Below are 17074 nucleotides of genomic sequence, written 5' to 3'. Positions count from 1 at the left end.
AAATATATAATTTGCTGTGCTTAAAACAAATGGCAGATTATGCATTTGCCAGACACTTTTATCCAAAAAGCATCTTACATTGCATTCAAGATGCACATTTTCATTTGAGCAGTTCTCGCTTTCCCTGGGAATCAAACTTTTGGCATATTCTAGTGCAGTTCACATGCTTTACACAACTATTGAAGTCATTATGTAGGGGGAAAGGCATGCTAACTCAACATTTTCTACTATTACTACTAGTATGTAGCTTTAATGTAACGGGCTACAGATTATTTCACCGGTTGCTTCTTATTTCTAATCTGAACATATGGTACAAGCTAACATTCACCGTATAATTGATCAAGCAACAGATTATTTCAGCAGAACCTCCTTTATCGCACTACATTGTTTCACACATTTTGTGACCTTGGCTTCTGAAAGTCTTATTCACACGACTCTAGGTGATATTTCTCACAATTACCTGTCAGAATGTAGCCTACCATGGCAGTACTGTGGTACAACAATGATTTCATTTACTATTACTGTGGTACTTTGATACAAGACTGGACGCTTACGCTGCTATTCTGAACTAATAATCAGAACAAAAGGCAGTCGAAGGACAATCATTTAATTACTGATTCAGTTAAAGTTGTTTTCATTTAACCTCTTATACTGTTTGAAGGTAAACATCTTTCTATATCAACAGTTTCCTTTTCCTCTTATATCCAGAGCAAAGCATGGTTAAACATAAATGCATTTTATAAATAGACTGTTCAAGTTAATATTGTGATGTATACATTTTAGATGCAATATTGTCAGATTTTGCTCTGTTGCGTCAATGAAAATAGTTCCAAACAGAGTCACAGCAGGACTGTTGTGTCACAAATCAACACAGCAAGAACCGAGTGAATGATTCGATGATCCATTCATGAAGACAGATGCTGAATGAATCAGTCATTTAGAAAGAACTGGTTCAGGGAATCAATCAGTAACTTTTCCCCCAACAATTCATATTTTTATATTGAACATTTCATATTTAAAACATGAAGCTAATAACATTATGTATGCAGCTGACACATCATTGCAGTATAAGTGCTTTCATGCCATCTCTGAGCTGCATTAAGGAATCTAAATGCAGATTCTGTGCCACTTTTGCAGTGCAAAGTTGATACTGATTTAATATGACTGATAACAGCCCTATTAGTGTCTTATTATTCTAATTGCATTAATTAAATACATTTGTGCATGAAAGGGAATGCATATATTTATTATATATTAGGGAAGTCGTGGCCTAATGGTTAGAGAGTTGGACTCGTGATCCAAAGGTTGTGGGTTCGAGTCTCGGGCCGGCAGGGATTGTAGGTGGGGGGAGTGAATGTCCAGCGCTCTCTCCACCCTCAATACCACGACTGAGGTGCCCTTGAGCAAGGCACCGAACCCCCAACTGCTCCCCGGGCGCTGCAGCATAAATGCCCACTGCTCCGGGTGTGTGTTCACGGTGTGTGTGTGTTTTTGTCATTTCCATCACCACACATTTTTTTTAAATATTTAAAAAGTTCTCATCACACATTAAAAATGTATCCACAATTTATTTAATATAAAACTTCAAGTGATTTATTTTCTAATAAGTTACCCAAACCAATATTAAATGTAAGTGACAGGTGTACAGTTCAGCATTTGGTCCTTAGGGCAGTTCATTGATCTCATTGACAAATGTGTAATTATTGCACATTGTGGAAAAACTGGTTACAAAACTGATCTTAGACGATTCTTGAGTGGCATAAGTTATTCTATATTTCAATAACAGCTTTGAGACATTGAGATGTGGTGGAAATGACATTTGTTCATTGCAGGTCGGAAAAATGTAAAATATTAACAATTTATCTTGTAATCTAAGTTTGTCCTCTTACAGACCTTAAAACAAATCATTTAAACTTATGAGACTGTGTTACGTGACTTGAACAAGTTTTTTTATTCAACGTCACAAGGCTAAAAGTGCCCCTAGCTGAAGAAACGCTCTTATATGAAGTTTGTTAGCTTGTTTTTTAACAATAACTGGAGAAATTCAGATTTTACCTGCATATGAAGAAAGCTTCAACACTCTTCAGCAATAATAAAAAACACTGAAGCACAATTGTTAGTTTATCTAAAGTAAGTTAGGCTGATTAGTATGATTAAACTGGATCATCAAAGGTCAGCAGCAAAGACATCGGTTAATAAAATGGGAATAAATACATTTGTGTTGTTTAACATATTTAATCATTGCAGGTTTGCGTCATATTCTGAGTTTGCATTTCACTGTTTTAATTCATTTTGATAAACTAAATCAGTTTTTTGCGAGTGGGATGAATTAATGCACATTCACATTAGTCTAGGACTACAGTATCATGTTCATACAGCACTGTCAGTCAATACATGGGACAAAAGTAACTCAGATATTTTCTTGTAAATTAAAAAGTAATGCGTTACTTAAATTAAGAAATTAAATTAAGAGTAAAGTATATATGGAGAAATACATACAAGCTAATTATTTTTCATATTTACAGAATACCCAGTCTGGGGTGACAGGTGTAGGAATATTTAATCCAAAAGATGATCAAGTAATTTAGCATACAGTAGAATTAGTTGCACTAATGGTTGCATTACAGTGGAGATGTCAGACCAGTTATATGTTCAGACTGTATGCCAGCGGTTTCAAATACATCCAATAGAGGAGACATTTTAAATGATATATGACATTAAAATCTGTAAATAGTATGAGAATAGATGTCAAATGTTGTTGGCTCTCACAGGAATCAATGGAAATGAAACAGCTATCAGTTAGAAAGGATATTGAGATCGAAATCACATTAGGAAGAGGAGAAATTACATCAATTATTAAATCAAATACTCAAAAAGAGTGGCAGAAGAAGTGGGGCATAGCTGATACAGCAAGATTTTATCATGAAATGAATTAATTCTCTATACAGGTAAATTATTACAGCTAAATGTGCTTTTGTGGAGTAGAAACCGCTGAACTTTAAATATTTAGCAGCTAAATAAAACTAAATATGAATAGAAACGGGACTATCATGCATGTGTGAATATAAACAGCAGCTGGCGGTATATGATGCGGAATAGCCTACGACAAAACCCCGAAGAAGAAGAAAAGGCCCATCACCGGAAACTATAGGACTCTTATTTTATAAGGATCGAAGAACTTCCGGTTGACAAACGGACAAAAGTCTGTTGCGGCTGTTTTCGGTGCTGGAGATAATCTACTGCGAGGAGCTCGAGGGAAATCAAGATGCCTCGTGTGTATATCGGCAGACTGAGCTATAATGTCCGCGAGAAAGACATCCAGCGGTTCTTCGGCGGCTACGGGAAGCTGCTGGAGGTGGATCTGAAGAACGGGTGAGTTCATTCGTCTGCGGCACGAGGAAGATACCGCCATTAAACCAGTCCGCGATGCTAAGCGTCTGCTTGGGTTTCCGACGAAACTCTTAGGTTAACGTTACATCCAAACGTTATTTTATCGTGTACAACAATATAATTAAACCGAAAGGCCGCTTTTAAAACGAATTCCAGTTTTGTCTGTCTGCGGTGATACTGAGGAATATTCGGCGGGAAATGTTTTGTTTGCGAGTCTCGCCACGTTTACGACCGAAGAGCCTCCATTTTCTCTTAGCAGCGGAGATGGGCGGAGCGCGCGCTGAAACTATATCATACCGCCTCGCTTATTAATGCGCTGTTAGTTATGCTTCGGCTTTAGGATTATCGCTCTCATTCAGCTCAGATTCTCTCTCGCGCTTCACGTGCTGTCTAACGTGTGCTTAAGCGATCCAACCTACTGTTCTTCCATTTCAACTTCCTTCCTGCTTTGAGACTAACGTTTCTGACTCGTTCTACAGCTTTAGGTCTGTCTGTGTTCTAGTGAAGCTAACTAACCCGGCCATACACCTGCAACCAACTACAACATGTTAGCAATATGCTAAAGATCCCTAGCAAGAACCAGGGCATATCCTCGTAGCATGGCCTTAACTTATAGCTTATGAAATAATTCAAACTAGAAACCTTAGTTTTGTTTTTTAATGTTACTTCAATCTTCTCAAGCCAGTATCTGAGTTTTTGACAAACCTTTTCAGGTCGTTACTTTCATTGGTAATGGTTAAGTTACTATATTAATATATTACTGCACCGCATTTTCATTTCAAATGACCAACACATTTGAGGAGCAGAGAGCCTAAGATCATGAGGATCATGTTGGGGTTAAATCCCATAACTGATTGAACTCCATTACACGTGTGCACTGCTCTGTGATCCCTGGGCTAATCAGTGCTGTGCTCGTAGGTACGGCTTTGTTGAGTTTGAGGACACCCGTGATGCTGATGACGCCGTCTATGAGCTGAACGGTAAAGAGCTGTGTGGAGAGCGGGTCATGGTGGAGCACGCCAGGGGTCCGCGCCGGGACCGGGACAGCTATGGAGGGGGTTATCATGGAGGTGGAGGAGGAGGTGGTGGTGGAGGAGGAGGAGGTGGTGGAGGAAGAGGAGGAGGAGGAGGTGGAGGAGGACGCAGTAAGTAATGCATGGCATTGTTTTTACATTTCTGTAAACCAGATCATTGTAATTGGATATCACAAGTGTACGCAAGCATGTAACATAACTTGCTACCCAATTTTATGTTCCTCCAGGTGTAATGTTGCTTACGAGTCAGGGCTCCAGACTCATTCTTCCCACTGGTCGCTCTGTTGCGACTAACTTTCTCAGTTGGGCCCATGAGCACATGATTTGGTTAAATTATTTTTTTGCTACAACATGGGATTAATCAATGCCTTTAACCTTTATCATAGTTTATAGTTACATTAGTGCTGTAACTAACAATTTTTTGATAATCGATTAGTTGGCTGATTAATTTGGAAAAATATATATGGAAACAAAAGTGATTAACATTCCCATTCTTTTTCATCAGAAGCATTATTTGTGATTTGAGTTTGTGAACGGGAGGAACTCTCTTGCTGTGTCCTAAGCCGTGGGCTGCGGATGCACGATCTTGTCACGTTTTACAAGAAAACTTAATTTTCTGTTTTGCTTACATCTGTATGCCTTTCATTTTTTTCAGACTAAAGATGGATTCATTGTTATTAAAAGCACAACAACAATAAAACCGTAAGATACAATGACAAACTAGCTTACAAAACGTTTATTAAAGGGGTCATATGATGCGATCTCAAGTGGTCCTTTCTCTGTGGAGTGTGTCAAGCTGTCTGTGCATAGATGAGATCCCTGAAGTTGCAAACACTAAAGTCTCAAAACCAAAGAGATATTCTTTATAAAAGTGAAGACTCGGCCACGCCCTCCTTAAACGGCTCGTTCAAACACGCCCCCACATGTCTACGTCACGATGTGGGGAGATTTGCTAAACACCGCCCAAATGTTTACGCAAAGACAGGGGGAGTGATTCTTATTCTGGCTGTAGTGTTGTTGCTGCCGCCGGCGCCATGTCCTGGAGACGCTGTGTTTCGTTGTGAAAGCTGAGTACTTTGTTTGGGCTTCCAAAAGAGGACCCAACTAGAAATCAGTGATTAAGTTGTATTTACAACACTGTTCCAGAACAGTTCAACCCAGTGTGTGTGCAGCGCATTTTACGCAGGACTATTTCCTGAACCTGGAAGAGTATCCTACAATGCTGGCTTGCACAAAGGCTGTTTCTATAAAGTGGGGCAATTCCAACTTTGCAAGGATAGTCTGGTGCTTCAGACTCAGCCTGTAAGTACATTTCTGCTACTGACGATTCAAACGTGAGCTTGAGCAGTGTAGAGTAGTGCTTGTTGTTTGTCGATTCTCCGATCACAAATGCAGACATGGTAATGTTTACGCAGCGCGACGCAACGCTTAAGACAATATAAGTCATTATAATCAGTAATTATGTCCCCACTGGATGCAACAAATGCCTCCTTTCTAATGTGTCTTAGTGTTTTAGTCTCAGGACACGGCATCACAATACAGTAAGGGGGCGTGGCATTTCAGTCTCGCGCTTGAGGTATTCGGCCAATCACAACGCACTGGATAGCTGGCCAATCAGCACACCTTCTCAGAACGATGAGCTTTATAAAAAATCTACGCGTTTCAGAAAGGTGGAGCATAGAGAAGCAACAATAGTGTACAGTATGTGGAAAATGTGTTTTTTGAACCTTAAACCGCATAAATGCATTGCATTACACCAAATGCACAAAATAATGTTCTTGTTAGCAACGACATATGACTCCTTTTAACAAAAACGAATAAGATGAGGCATGGCATACACAACGTGCTGTATTATATACTGATTAATAAATTACAGAACGTGAAGCAAACATGGAGGAATCAAATAAAAGAGCCTCGATTGCATAATGTGAGGTAAACGGCAAAGATAAGCTTTTCAAAATTAAAACAAAAGAAAAGAAACTCAACTTGCTGTCGGTGACAGTGCTTGCATGTTTTTTTCCCTCAAGAATACCAGCGTTCACCTTCTCTGTTTTAAGGAGCAGTCTTTTACTTTACTTTAGCATGAAAACATCCATCGTTTCCTCAATATTTCCGTCATTTTTGCTGCGCGTTCTTGCTCCTGACGTGGTGAGTATAAACCAGGCTCTACTCTCTCAGCGCTGCGCAGTTCAAACGAGTAGCGCGGTTTCGTTATGCTTTCAGTTTTGCTGATGTTTCTCATATGCAACAGAAATGGCAGCGCTTATGAGCTGAACAACACGGTGGTCACGACAGTGCGACCGCGCACACATTTGTCGCACAGGCAGAAAAAATGGTTGCAAAATGCGACCATTTGGTCGCAGTCTGGAGCCCTTTTACAAGTGATTTTTATTATTTTTTCTGTTCCTTTTGTTTATTGATTTCTGTATTGGCATTTACAGTATATCAAACATCATGCTGGCAAAATCACCTTTCATCTGCTGATGAAAATTATATTAAAATTCAAAGATGTTTTGTTTCCCTTTCCTTCCTTCATTTTTAGTAAAGAAATTCAATGTATAATTTCACTAATTTGACTTCCTTAAAACAGTTTTTTTTGTTTGTTTTTCTTTCTTATAGGGCTGCACGATTAATCAAATGCGATCTGTCATGCGCATCTTGTCAGTAAAGCCGGTTCTGTAATCAGTAGTAAATCTCTATCACGTGCTTTCAGATGGAGCAGCATTTACTACACAGCTGGGGTATAGAATTAGGGGGGGACGCCAGGGACACAATTTTGATCAAACAATAAAAAAAAATTTTTATATGAAGTGAGTACATCCCTCACATTTTTGTAAATATATTATCTTTTCATGTTGCAACACTGAAGAATCAGTGTTGTCACATGAAAAGATATAACAAAATATTTACAAAAATGTGAGGGGTGTACTCACTTCTGAGATACTGTGTGCATCTGAAATATGCCAATGATATTGCCTAAGAAGTTAATAGTAAATTCGTTAGAAAAAATGCACGCTTTCAAGGACGCAGATTTAATACATAGAGTAAGAATAGGTAGCACACTGGAGAAGTGCAGCCGCGTTTAGAACAACTCGCAGGTATTGCACCCAGTTCACAGCAGTCCAAAACGGTTAAAATAAGATTACTTCAGGAATTATCAACGTTCCATCAATGAATTTAAAATACGGTGTTTGACAAAAGAGCAAATGGGGGGAAAAAAGGCTGATCTATGGCTATTAGCTCTCTATATGAAGCATATATATGGACAGTGAAGATTAAGTCATTATTTTGGCTACATTAACAATAATTTGGAACAAATAATTAGTTTTTATAGGAAACTATGTGAGTGATGCTCTGTGGTGCGACAGAATTTGAAACCACATCCTGGATGCTATAGGGGTTTCCTGGATTTCTTCTGCGGGAAGTATTTGAAGTTTCTGCGTGAGAGCGCCCTCTGGCCTTCAGATGGAGATTTACTACTGATTACAGAACCAAGCTTCACTGAAAGATATGCATGACTATCACAGTTTTTGCCTAATTGCGATTTCATTTTGATTTATCGTGCAGCCCCAGCTTACATGCATCTACTTTTTTTTCTTTTTGTTTTTGAGGTTTTATGATCGTGTTTCTTTTCCCAATATTCCATTTCTTTTGTTCTTGAACTTAAGCTCGTGTTCTAGTCCAGTGGACAGTAAGCATCAACGTCCATGTATAAGTCTAATTTTATTTCCAATTTGATTTTCACAATAATAAAGTCCTTGATGTTTCAATTTGAAAGAGTCCAGTGGGGGCTGAGGCTGAGTCCAAGTGTCGTTGTGGCTAAGATGACTACCTGACCGGTTTGGCCTTGGCCTCTTCACCTTACAATGTGTGTGTGACCTTTGCCCCTTGATGCTTTGGCTGACCTAACCGGAAGCCAAGATGACAGCAGCCTTTTGCCAGTAGACCAGGGGTGATGGTGAGGAATGACACTAGTTATTGCTATGTTGTTCATTTGGAAAGCCTCTAGCTAGGATGTAATAGAAATATCTAAAATGGAGACATTGGGTTACACTAGCATTTCTGTACTGGCAAGTCAAGATGTTCAAGCAAAGGATTTGTCAGCCTAAATAGTAAAACATTTAATAGTATCATGCTGCCTATCGAAAAATAATTTTTGCCCTGAAAGGCCAAGAATGGTCTTGTCAGTCTTATGTGTGTCTTATCAGTTTCTCTTTTATCCAAATAGTAATGCCTTTTCTGGGAGGCAGCAAACTGCTCTTGAGTCTGAACAGGTTTGGCAATAAGCAACAGAGGGCAAATATATGACTTGTATCTTCTCTTAGGTTCCAATGTTAAGTCAATGGCGCTTGTCTTTCCCTGATTTCTCTGTCGTAAGATCTTTTTATGTTCCCTTGCCTTTTCTTACAAAGGTGGTGGTTACAACAGCAGCAGCAGTCGCCCCGGAAGGGACAAGTATGGCCCTCCTGTTCGCACTGAGTACCGCCTCGTTGTGGAGAATCTGTCTAGTCGCTGCAGTTGGCAAGACCTCAAGGTAACGGTTGATGAATTTTGGTTTCAGTAAAAAATTCTTCTCTCGGCATCACTATTTATAACTGAAGAAAGTACCTTGCCATCGTCAGCAGTGTTGTGCACAAGGGTGAAGTTTGGGTTCCCTTTGCAGGATTTTATGCGACAGGCAGGCGAGGTGACCTATGCAGATGCCCATAAGGAGCGTGCCAATGAGGGAGTCATTGAGTTCCGCTCTTACTCTGACATGCAGAGAGCTCTGGACAAACTAGATGGAACAGACATCAATGGCAGGAAGATTCGTCTGGTTGAAGATAAGCAGCGGCAGCGGCGCTCCTACTCTGGCAGCCGCTCTCGGTGAGTGTTAACTTATCACCAACAAGTGCAAAACACCAGTTTCTGGTGAACCTGGTAGTGTTGTGACCGTAGATTGGCTTGGATTGTGATTAATATTCAATATTTCAAATCTTATAGGATTGGGACCTTGCTGGGCACTTTTCACCCCTGGTGTACCACAAGGTTCTATCCTGGGTCATATTTAATTGCTGATTATGATTCCTTCCATGTTAAAAGGCTGTTTTCAAACCCTCCCATCTTTGTTTGGGCAAACAGTCCAAAGCCAAACTGAATGCTCAAGAGCACTGCTTTGATCAGAGCCTCAGTATTCATGTTTACAGTTGACTTTGCATATTAGGCTGGGATATGAGTATGTATGTTCAAACAAAAAAAAAAGGTAATTTTTATTTATTTTTTCGCAGTTCTCGTAGCCGGCATCGTTCTCGTAGTAGGAGTCGCCGTAGCAGCCGTTCTCGGAGCAACTCAAGATCTCGCTCAAGGTATTAAAATAACAAAAATTGATTGAATGTAAATATGACTGTTTGTATCCCTTCTTTCAGCTGCTGTTTGTCTTTTGTAGGTCTCGCTCTCGCCGACACCGCTCCCGTTCCAGGTCGGGACACAGGTCTCGCTCCAAATCTCCATCGAGCAAGTCTCGCTCCCGCAACCGTAAATCCCGTTCTCGCTCCCGCACACACAAATCTCGCAGTCGATCAACCAGTCGCAAGTCTCGCTCCCGCTCGGATGAGCGCAAGTCCCGCTCTAAGAGCACTTCTAAAGTGAAGTCGGATCGTGGACGCTCCAAGGAGAAATCGGTCAGCAGGAAATCCAGAAGTAGATCTGCTTCACCGATGGAGAATGGCGACGGAGGTCGTGCCAAGTCTGCTTCTCGCTCTCCATCACCTCAGGCTGAGAAGAGCCAGTACAAGTCTCCAGACAAGCGTTCACGCTCTCGCTCCAAGTCTGGCTCGCGCTCTAAATCCCGCTCCCGTTCCAGATCTGCATCCCAAGATTAGTATTAAGTGAGGTCTGTTTTTGGTTTTTCCCCACCTTACGAGTCCAGTTGTTCATGATAGTTTTCTAATGGTCATGATGGGATCCAGGTCCAAGCCATTTGTTTTGTTTTATTTTCTCTTCTATAGTAAAAGTGAATCACCGCTTCCGATATTTTATATTCATAACAATAGCATGAAAATAAGTGATTTAATTTAGTGTGCTGCATGTCAGTCGTTTTTATAAACCATGATCCTCTGTGCTGTGTGTGGCTGGAAGAGGCTTCTTGGCGAGGAAACGAAAAGTCACTGCATCTAGTGGCTTGTAAAACTATTATCGGAAAAATCTAGGCTTCAGTTTCTTCATGTAATAGTTCATTAAACTCTGATTTTGTTTTATTAAAATTCAGTCTATTTATTTTATTGTTGTGTGTTCTTTTTAATGCCTTTTTCACCAAAAATCATTGGTTTGTAAAGGGCTATATATATTTTTTTCCCCCTTGGCAGTTAAAAGTGATACTTGAGGCCTCTTCACACCAACAACTATAATAGTAGCACTTTATTTTACAGAGCTATTCCGCATGTACATGCTATGTACTTATAGTGATTACAATTAGGTAGTAGGTACTAACCAAACCTTAACTCATGTAGTTATCTTATATTATCCAATTACTTTCTTAGCTAAGTACACATACCGCAAAATAGTGCAACCACTATAATAGCTGTAACAGTTGAAATAATTCTATAGGAATAGGGAGTCCACACCACATCTATGATGACAGCATAGATGAACGAATTTATCGGATATTTTATGTTTTACCAGCTGATGAACAAATATTGAAGTCATTCTAATATGGTGATTTATGAGTGTCGAAACTCTTCTGCTGCTTAATATACTTTTTTCTTTGAATACAACGTTAAAAAGAGCAGCATTTGTTCAAAATAGAAATCTTTTCTAACAATATAAGTCTTTTCTATGGCATTTATTCATTTAACACATCCCTCCTGAATAAAAGTATTAATTTAAATTAAAAAAAATAAAAAACGCACTGACCCCAAACTTTTGAATAGCATTGTATATTGTAACACAAAATTTCTTTTTTAAATAAATGCTGTTATTTTTAACTTTTTATTAATCATAGAATCCTAAAAAAAAATATATTTTTTCCTGTATTTTTGATCAAATAGATACAGCCTTGAGCAGAGGAACTTCTGTAAAAACATTATAAATCTTACTGATCCCAGACTATTGAGTGGCAGTGTATATATATATATATATATATATATATATATATTAAAAAGCTGCTCAGTTTTAAAATGACTCTGATGAGGATGATGAATCTCAAGTGAAATGACTGTATAGTATTACTGTTTATTATAAACATGACACAGCGATTGTTTATTTGTATCCTGGGCTGTTAAATGTATAAAATGCATGTGTAGTTGACCTAAATGTCTTACATCTGCTGTGTAAAAACACCTGATAAACGTCTTAGCAGATTTGCACACATTCTAAATCATAAACATCTTAAAGACATTTTCTACACATCTGTTTAAGATCCGATAGGAAATGTCTTGCAGATGAGCAAACACTAAAATATCTTGCAGACATTAAATAGATATGATGTATCAGGGTATGTGCTCTCACTCAGGGTAGTGAACTGTCCAGAACACAAACTATTTAACAAATCATACTCTGAATTTAACAGTGTGCCATATAAGAGATAAAAACTAAATTACAGCGTGCAAAACAGACCAATATACTTGCATCGTTAAATCTAGTAATCCTGAAACATTGTGCACGTGCATCTGTTGATGTGCTTGCGACCTACACACACATTATCGACAGAATACAATGTTATTTTTAAATGGGAAACATGCTTTTATAGCAGCACCAGTCGCGAAATGGTGTAGTTTCCAGCAGCACGTGTTTTAGAAGGCGACAGTCACGTGACTCGGCGTCAGACTCAGCGTCGCGCAGCAGATCAGTCGCTTGCTTTTATTTCTTATATATTTATTTATATATATATATTTTTTAAACCTTTGATCTATGATCTACGTTGATCTATGCTCTTAAGATTGTGGTATCATCTTTAGAGAATCTGCATCGACTGATTTACATCCACACATCTGCTTGTGGGCGGTTAGTAGGTAAGTCTTTGTTTATTATGGTTGTATTAAACGATTTAAAGAATATATTTCTATTACCAAAACCACCAGGGGAACCATAGTTTACACCAAAATGCCATAGTTATTGTGCCTACTGTAAATAATGCATCAATATGATAGGAGCTATCACAATCTGTTGTTCTGTGTAGTTTGATGATTTATATTTGCATAGACTGGTGTTAATAACCAAATTCCCATAGTTTTGCTGTAGTAACAGTAGTATTTTGTTGTAATGGAGTTTGCAGATCACATTTTAATACAATAGTATTTGGTACTTAATTAAATGTGTCTTTTAAATGTATTTTTAGGCTCTGGAAGTGAATAGTCATGACTGGTGGTGAGTATAATGCTTTATATTATTACAATAAGAGTTTTCTAATTTCCTATGGGTCTGTGATTACCATCACTTTACTGTCCCACAGCATCAGTTAAACACTGTCATATCGAAACATATTTCTCTAGAAGTTACGTATCTGGAGTGATGCACATGCAGTGGATATGGTTCCACAAAGCTTGTATTTGACGTATTCTCCTGACTGTTTCACAGAGAGAGTGTTTGTGTTTGTTGATGAAGAGGAGCTGTTCGGCGTGATGAAGGACCTTGACTGTCTCTACTGTAGGATTCCAGTCACTGCATCCAAACATCACCTCAAAAAGAAACATCTCAGATTCGCTATATATTATAAAGACTCTGGCATTGGTAACTGACCAGAAGCTGTTTCTATAATACACACAAATAGTATTTGACCCCCATTCTCGACTTTAATGCTGTCTGTTCTTGACAGGGAAGTTTTCTATCCCCTGTTATTGTTCTGATGGAGGCCATGGCAGGAGCCACTGGCATTGCCCAATGTGCTCCAAAATATTGCACAGGACACAGAATTACAAAATCCATATCACCAACCACGGTTTGTGTCTATTACAATACATTTCCTATTGAATGGTGAGAAGAGTGGTCATTTAAGGAAAATGGAATATCAAATCTGTATCAGGCGGTTTAGCTAGTAATTATTCATTGTTGTGCTATTTTTGCATACACACTACAGTACACTACCGGTCACACATGTGCACAGTATACGCATGCTTGTCTATATTGTAGAATATAAACAAAACATGTTTATTTGAGCTCATCCAAGGTGATTCTTGTTAATTAATATCCTTCAATTCTGATCTGTTTCCTATGACTGCAGGTGTTGAGATGACAGACAAATCCACAGGTGAGCATTAAATCACTTTTCAGTAGCACTCATCCATTGATCAAGTTATTGGCCATAACCACAGCAGCTGACTTAACAGACTGTTGTGTGTGTAGACACATTTACCATTTCCACAGATGAAATCCAGTAGCTCCAGTAGGTTCAGTTGGTAATGCAGATTCAGCGTGTTACAACAGAAAACAGTCATATTGCAAGCAGTGTAACGCCTTACAAGTAACGCCAGTCATGCAGATTACTTTTTTCAAGCAGCTAGTAAAGTAACGCATTACTTTTTAATTTACAGAGTCACTTTTTTCCCATTTACTGATTGACAGCTCTTCTGTCCCCATCTTGAGAGAAATCTGGAGTAAGATGTTACTTCTAGAATAAATGTGAACATGCATTAATCCATCTCACTTGCAAAAGAAACTGATTCAGTATTCCTCAAAATGAATCAAATTCAACTCTGAATATGACACAAACCTGAAATTATTAAATGTTAAATAACACAGATATCCTTTATGTATTTTATTAATGTCTTTGCTGCTGAGCTTCGATGATCCAGTTCTACCATACTAATAAGCCAAACTTACTCTAGATAAACATTTGTGCTGAAGTGTTGAACTTTCTCCTGCGTTCTACTGTACAGAAGGGAATTTACTTTGCCTTCAGCCTGAGGCGTATTCATTTCACTTTTGGTGTGAAAGGGCTTTTACGTTTGCCAAAAATATAACAAACAAGCAAGCCCTGCCCAGATTTAAAAAGTAACGTAACGCATTACTTTCCATGAAAAGTAACTAAGTAAAGTAATTAGTTACTTTTTTAGGGAGTAAGGCAATATTGTAACGCATTACGTTTAAAAGTCAGTTTCCCCAACACTGGTTGTAAGTGACGTGTGAGCTGTGCCTCATATACATCGCTACACTATTCATAACAGACAGTGGACCTTTTTTGCCTCTGAAATTGTTCTAATGTGACCACTCTTTAAGGATATAATTTTAGATTGGCTTCCAATGCATCATATACACGTCTCATGATCGAGAACCTAGGTCTTGGACCCTGCTCTTATTTCCAGCCTGCTTCAGCGCATCTGATTCTAGAGAAGAGCTGGGTTATCTGGTTCTGATGGGTTTGATTGAGGTAGTAGCTAATAGTGGCTCTCCAGGAGCAGGTTTTGGACACCCCTGACTTTAGATGTGTAACACATTCTCTGGAGATATATCCAAGAGAATATTAAATCACTGCAAAAAATGCATTTGGAAAAGTTTTAGTTTACAGACGAGATGGCGACATCATGGTAGACGACGTTGTATTTGATTGAGACGTGTCTTTTATTTTGGGAAACTTTTATTTTTACTTTACTACATTGCAGATTTTAATATTGTACTTTTTACTCTATATTTCATAAGAACATGTCGTTCGTCATTATTTTGTACTAGGGACTTGAGACTAGACTAGACTAGAGAAATCTCACTACGGGACATGAAAGCGGTGTCCGATTCGTTAACGAGCTGATTCTTTTCATCATGCGCTTTGTTTAGGTATAATGTGTGTCTATGCTGTAAAAGAGCTGTTTAAGCCCACCGTATGAAATGCTTGAACATGTAGACCTGTCCATATTTGTGTGTATCATCTGAACGAGGAGTGCTTTATTCAAAACTAGTGCTGTCAAACGATTAATCGCATCCAAAATAAACGTTTACATAATATATGTGTGTGTAGTGTATACTGTATTTATGTATATATAAATACACACACATACATTTAAGTACTGAGTGATATTAATTAACTACATGTTCTTACTATATGGTTAGGATTAGGGTTTGGTTTAGGGTTATTTGCATGTAATTCTGCATCATTTATTGTTATTATAATAGTAAATACATAAAACGTGTAACAAGGACATCTTAAAATAAAGTGTTATTATTACTGAAATAATATTTTATGCACTTTTACTCAAGTACTTGATTTGCGTACTTCGTCCACCTCTGGTCAGATAGTGGCTGATCATTCAGTTTCAGAAACAGTCATATCCCAAACTGAGATTCATCTCAAAATGTTCTCCTCTTCCAGTTGAGCTACAGCCTACAGTGCTGTTAGAGAGCCTACGAACGGACAATGAAGACAAGACACCAGGCAACAAGGCAGCGTGCCAAAAGTGTGGGATCCTCTTTACCACCACCTCAAATTTGAGGCGGCATGAGAGACTACAGCACGGCCAGGACCAACAGCCCATTTTATGCATAGATGCCAAAAATGCAATTTATGTTACACCCAAATATCTGCACGGACCGAGAGTGCCCATTCATATCCGCAAGTCCTTCACCTTGCAGATTCTGCTGTGTGAGCTGGAGGAGTGCTGGGATTTCATGAAAGCGCAGGCCCAGAGCGGGAATCCTGGGAAGGAATGCCGTCACCTGGTCAGAACGAATCACGCAGGGCACTACGTTCCCCCTCCGCCGCTGTGCATTAACTCTCTGGAGGAGATGAGCCACAAACACCTCCTGTCCGCATCTGAGAAACACGAGTGCCAGGAGATGAGCTCTAGGGCCTGCATACAGGGGGTGGATTGTGTGTACCCTATTTTCTGGGGCGAGCATGACCTTTCAGAGAGATGTGTCTTCTTTTCTGTGTACACCGACCTTGAGGACAAATGGTGTCAGTTTGGGAGGACACGCGTCTCGCTTGACACCAAGTCTGGCAACTGGAAGTGTCTGTGTAGGCACAAAAGAAGCCGCTGCGTCCACAAGAGTTTATCTCTGTGGTGGTTGTTTCAGGAGCGTCCTGAACTGCTGCAGAATGCCCTAGATGTCCAAAGAGTCGGCGCGCTTGAGGACGTGGTTTAAACGACCTCTGCTAGACTCAACATCCGTCAGAACTTCACTCTCGTTTTCTGTGTCTTCACTCAATAAAAACACTGGATGTAACCGTTGGCTTGTAATTTGTTAACGGTTGGTTTGCAGAAACTCATGTGCTGTGCTGTGTTTGCAGTGTTTGAGGGAAAGGCATTACGATTAACCCTAGTTATGTATTCAGATTACTTTTTTCAAGTAACTAGTCAATAACACATTACTTTTACATTTACGATGAAATACTGAAGTGACTTTTTTCCCGTTTTAGTCACTGACAGCTCTCCTGAAATTGCCTTCCTTCAGCCTGAAGCTTATTAATTTCACTTTTGGTGTGAAAGGGCCTTTACAGTTGCCAAAAATATAACTTTGTGTGTGTTTTTGTTATTCAAAATCAAATAAGCAAGCCCAGCCCAGGCGTCAAAGTAACACAAGAGTAACGTAATGGAACAGAAAGGTTCTTCAGATGTTAAAGGGTCTTCTATGGCGTCGTGAAGTGCCTTTATTTTAAGAGTGTACTTCGCATAAAAAGTAGCTAAGTAATGCAATTAGTTATTTTTTATGGAATAACACAGTATTGTAATGATCACTTTTAAAAG

At 39.0% G+C, this 17074-nt stretch overlaps 2 protein-coding genes across 4 annotated transcripts; both read left to right on the top strand.

Annotated features, from left to right (window-relative positions):
* Positions 1-3165: 3165 nt before the first annotated feature.
* Positions 3166-10679, top strand: LOC306860977 (putative splicing factor, arginine/serine-rich 1). Of its 2 annotated transcripts, none has more exons than XM_079403006.1 (6): positions 3166-3372; positions 4309-4535; positions 8837-8958; positions 9088-9290; positions 9692-9769; positions 9850-10679. In XM_079403006.1, exons 1-6 carry the CDS (start codon positions 3266-3268, stop codon positions 10283-10285), a joined length of 1173 nt encoding a protein of 390 aa, XP_079259132.1. In that variant the 5' UTR covers positions 3166-3265; the 3' UTR covers positions 10286-10679. The 2 variants fall into 2 exon arrangements, with proteins under 2 accessions (XP_079259132.1, XP_079259133.1); XM_079403007.1 differs by having other exon boundaries at positions 3188-3372; positions 4309-4370.
* Positions 10680-12195: 1516 nt separating this feature from the next.
* On the top strand, positions 12196-16551 carry LOC306860979 (uncharacterized protein). 2 transcript variants are annotated; one of them, XM_079403012.1, is made up of 7 exons: positions 12196-12256; positions 12359-12412; positions 12739-12767; positions 12978-13130; positions 13216-13338; positions 13621-13647; positions 15700-16551. In XM_079403012.1, the coding sequence occupies exons 3-7, from the start codon at positions 12758-12760 to the stop codon at positions 16470-16472; spliced, it is 1086 nt and encodes a 361-aa protein (XP_079259138.1). In that variant the 5' UTR covers positions 12196-12256; positions 12359-12412; positions 12739-12757; the 3' UTR covers positions 16473-16551. The 2 variants fall into 2 exon arrangements, with proteins under 2 accessions (XP_079259138.1, XP_079259139.1); XM_079403013.1 differs by having other exon boundaries at positions 12210-12412.
* The last annotated feature ends 523 nt before the right edge of the window (positions 16552-17074 follow it).

The sequence above is a fragment of the Barbus barbus genome (assembly GCF_936440315.1).
Source record: "Barbus barbus genome assembly, chromosome: 41".
Taxonomy (NCBI): Eukaryota; Metazoa; Chordata; class Actinopteri; order Cypriniformes; family Cyprinidae; genus Barbus; species Barbus barbus.
Note: the sequence above shows the minus strand (reverse complement) of the source record. Positions and strands in the feature narration are given on the sequence as shown.

Coding starts and splice junctions, on each gene's coding strand:
- LOC306860977 (XM_079403006.1), top strand. CDS start 3,266: ATGCCTCGTGTGTATATCGGCAGACTGAGCTATAATGTCCGCGAGAAA. Junction 3,373..4,308: donor GAGGTGGATCTGAAGAACGG/GTGAGTTCATTC, acceptor CTGTGCTCGTAG/GTACGGCTTTGTTGAGTTTG. Junction 4,536..8,836: donor AGGAGGTGGAGGAGGACGCA/GTAAGTAATGCA, acceptor TTTCTTACAAAG/GTGGTGGTTACAACAGCAGC.
- LOC306860979 (XM_079403012.1), top strand. Junction 13,131..13,215: donor TTATAAAGACTCTGGCATTG/GTAACTGACCAG, acceptor TGTTCTTGACAG/GGAAGTTTTCTATCCCCTGT. Junction 13,339..13,620: donor AATCCATATCACCAACCACG/GTTTGTGTCTAT, acceptor CTATGACTGCAG/GTGTTGAGATGACAGACAAA.